The sequence below is a fragment of the Phocoena sinus genome, chromosome 20 (assembly GCF_008692025.1).
Source record: "Phocoena sinus isolate mPhoSin1 chromosome 20, mPhoSin1.pri, whole genome shotgun sequence".
Lineage (NCBI taxonomy): Eukaryota > Metazoa > Chordata > Mammalia > Artiodactyla > Phocoenidae > Phocoena > Phocoena sinus.
In genome coordinates, this window is record NC_045782.1 from 9,224,165 (window position 1) to 9,228,250 (window position 4,086).

At 47.5% G+C, this 4,086-nt stretch overlaps 1 protein-coding gene across 1 annotated transcript; it reads right to left on the minus strand.

Moving 5' to 3' along the window:
- Window positions 1-3,308: 3,308 nt before the first annotated feature.
- Window positions 3,309-3,684, minus strand: LOC116745496 (pancreatic progenitor cell differentiation and proliferation factor B-like). The gene is given in 2 exon segments (XM_032616247.1): window positions 3,309-3,514; window positions 3,552-3,684. Coding segments are annotated over 2 exon segments (339 nt in total).
- Window positions 3,685-4,086: the final 402 nt, after the last annotated feature.

Here is a 4,086-nt window from a genome sequence, read left to right on the forward strand (position 1 = left end):
TGTCTTCGAGGGGGTAAGACAGGCCTGTCAATACCAGGCCAGATAGTAGTTAAGCTGCACACTCTATTGGACTGCTATTTGAGAAGAGCAAGAAGAGTTTGCAGGGAGGCTGTGGATGTGTGCTGAGGAGTTTTGGAGTAACCATGGAGAAATAGACTCGTCCTTGACAGAAGTCTGAAGACATAAACCTGGGCTGGAGCTGCCCCATTCATCAGTTGATTGGGTTACACTTGGTTGTCTGTCAGGGAACCTGTGAGCCGACTGGACCCTATGGATATCAAGCTTGAACCACCTAGAGAGGACCCTGCCCAAGAGGACTGCATGGCAGTAAGGCTGAAAGAGGATGTGGGTATACAGCTGCAATCTGGGGCAGGAACTAATGGTGACCATCACAGAGGGCAGCGAGAGAGCTCATCATCCTTGTGAAGAGCTGCTATGGTGCAGAGGGTCCCATAGGGCTCTCTGAAGCACCACACAAGTAAGGCCAGTGTTGGAGGCCTGCCATGAAGAGCAATTTGACCGCCACAATAGCACCAGATCACAGAGCTCTTTTCCTTGAATTCTCCTCTCCCTTGCCCCAACCCTCAAGGATCAATGAAGAGAAGAGGAAAGAAAGAAAGGAGGAACCAAACAGTCCATGACTCCTGTCCTAGGTTCTCCAGAAGCAGATCTGAAATGAGGATCCCTATGAAAGTAATTCATTAGAAAGTGTTTTTAGGAAAATTAAGGATATGGGGGAACAGGATGAGGAAGAGAAGGACTTCTAGCAGGAGTATAATAGAAGTTGACCGTAAGATGAGGGTTCTTGTAAAAGTGATTCATGAGGAAGTGGCTTTAGGCAATATTAAGCAAACTCCTGTGGTGGTGGTGTAACAGGCTGAGTCCCACAGGGGAAGAATCGGGAAAACGCCAGTCACATCTCAGAGTTGTCTCAGTCAGAAACAAGGGATCTGGAGTATTTGAACTCTTGCATCCACAGTCATTGGTTAAGGGTGGCCTATGGTTGGTGAGAATGTAAATTCCAAGATATCTCCTGCTTTCTTTGTGCCCAGATGGAGCATGCTGTAGCAGCTTGAGGGCAGTCCACTGACAAAGAGACACAGGTGCTGCTTGTTAAGAATAAAGTCATTTGCAAATGAAACAACTGACAAAGGATTAATCTCCAAAAGTTATAAGCAGCTCATGCAGCTCAATGACAAAAAACCAAACAACCCAATCCAAAAATGGGCAGAAGACCTGAATAGACATTTCTCCAAAGAAGATATACAGACTGTCAACAAACACATGAAAGAATGCTCAATGTCATTAATCATTAGAGAAATGCAAATCAAAACTACAATGAGATATCATCTCACACCAGTCAGAATGGCCATCAGCAAAAAATCTAGAAACGGGGCTTCCCTGGTGGCACAGTGGTTGAGAATCTGCCTGCTAATGCAGGGGACATGGGTTCGAGCCCTGGTCTGGGAGGATCCCACATGCCGCGGAGCAGCTAGGCCCGTGAGCCACAACTACTGAGCCTGCGTGTCTGGAGCCTGTGCTCTGCAACAAGAGAGGCCGCGATAGTGAGAGGCCCGCGCACCGCGATGAAGAGTGGCCTCCGCTTGCTGCAATTAGAGAAAGCCCTCGCACAGAAACGAAGACCCAGCACAGCAAAAATAAATTAATTAATAAACTCCTACCCTCAACATCTTCTAAAAAAAATCTAGAAACAATAAATGCTGGAGAGGATGTGGAGAAAAGGGAACACTCTTGCACTGCTGGTGGGAATGTGAATTGGTACAGCCACTATAGAGAACAGTATGGAGGTTCCTTAAAAAACTACAAATAGAGCAACCATATGACCCAGCAATCCCACTACTGGGCATATACCCTGAGAAAACCATAATTCAAAAAGAGTCATGTACCAAAATGTTCATTGCAGCTCTATTTACAATAGCCTGGAGATGGAAACAAGTGTCCATCATTGGATGAATGGATAAAGAAGATGTGGCACATATATACAATGGAATATTACTCAGCCATAAAAAATGAAATTGAGCTATTTGTAATGAGGTGGATAGACCTAGAGTCTGTCATACAGAGTGAAGTAAGTTAGAAAGAGAAAGACAAATACTGTATGCTAACACATATGTATGGAATTTAAGAAAAAAAATGTCATGAAGAACCTAGGGGTAAGACAGGAATAGACACAGACCTACTAGAGAATGGACTTGAGGTTATGGGGAGGGGGAAGGATAAGCTGTGACAAAGGGAGAGAGAGGCATAGACATATATACACTACCAAATGTAAGGTAGATAGCTAGTGGGAAGCAGCCACATAGCACAGGGAGATCAGCTTGGTACTTTGTGACCGCCTGGAAGGGTGCGATAGGGAGGGTGGGAGGGAGGGAGACGCAAGAGGGAAGAGATATGGGAACATATGTATATGTATAACTGATTCACTTTGTTATAAAGCAGAAACTAACACCATTGTAAAGCAATTATACTCCAATAAAGATGTAAAAAAAAAAAAAAGAATAAAGTCACATTGGAAACAAGTGTGCTTGAAAAGAGTGAAGGAATCTGAGCAAAATCCGGATGGTGTCTGCTACAGCCAGGCCACTGCAGATCCTGAGTTGGTGCTGTATAAAGCTTTAATTGGATGCAAGTTTTTTTTGTTTTGTTTTGTTTTGTTTTTTTCGGTACATGGGCCTCTCAGTGTTGTGGCCTCTCCCGTTGCGGAGCACAGGCTCCGGACGCGCAGGCTCAGTGGCCATGGCTCATGGGCCCAGCTGCTCCGCGGCATGTGGGATCTTCCCGGACCGGGGCACGAACCCATGTCCCCTGCATTGGCAGGCGGACTGTCAACCACTGTGCCACCAGGGAAGCCCTGGATGCAAGTTTAAAGCTTAGTTTTATTTTAGACTGCACTTTAGAGACCTGAAATTAAGACTGATCTTATAGCTGAATATATAGGAAAGAAAAAATCAGAGAAAGTCTATTTAGTAACGGTGGAATGACAGTATATGATGCCCTTAATCAGGTTGAGGAATTTCCCTTTTATTTCTAGTTTTCTACTTTATTTATTTATTTGATTGACTGATTGATGGCTGCTTGTAGTTTATTTTCCACTTGGTGCAAGGCACAGGGTTGTGGGGTATCAGGAAGGCTCTCATGTGTCTTGGATAGTAAAGAGTGGGATTCTCTCAGCTTCCTTTTTTAGTGTTTTGCTGTTTTGATATTAAAAACCCAACTGCTTCCACTGGCTGCAGCCTGCTTAGCTCGGGGAGGGGAAGGGGGTGGGGGTGGGGTTAGCTCTGATGAGCCTAGTGCCTTGGAAGAAAGCCTGGCAGCTGGTGGTGGCCACTCAGGACGAGGGGGGCAGCAGTTGGTTTTGCCAGGCTGGCCACCAGGCTGCTGCTTCCACATGGCTTCCCGAGCCAGGTCACAGCTGAGCATACCTGTGGAGGCCTGGGCAGATTCCAAGTGCTCTGTGGCCATGAATGGGAGAGTGGACTTCCCGAAAAAGAAGCTAGCCCACCAGTGTCCCGGATCGGCTCTGGGGAGACTGGGGTGGTGAGAGATGGCTTCCCCAGGGTACTTGGCACTTCTGCAGGAGCTGTTACTGGAACTGGAACCCAGGTGACGCTGGTATTAGTCGTGGATGGCCACCAGAGAGACACTGGAGGGGATGACTGACATGCTCTTGCTTGTGGGCTGGTGGAAACCTTGGCGGCAACCCCTCGCGGGCCTCGGTGAGCAATCGCGGACAGTGGGGACCGGGCCACTAGACCACGGAGCCCATCTGCACAGGAAACCAAAGGTGGCCGCTCCACTATCCAGAAGCGCGGGGTGCGTACGTGTGGACGCTCCCCATTATATGGCGGCATGGCCCAGCGCCCTGCAAAGCCCCATTGCTGAGAGTTTTTTAAAAAATCATGGTTGGGGACTTACTTGGTGGCGCAGTGGATAAGACTCCGTGCTCCCAATGCAGGGGGCCTGGGTTGGATCCCTGGTCAGGGAACTAGATCCCACATGCATGCTGCAACTAAGGAGTCTGCCTGCTGCAACTAAGACCAGGGGCAACCAAATAAATAAATATTA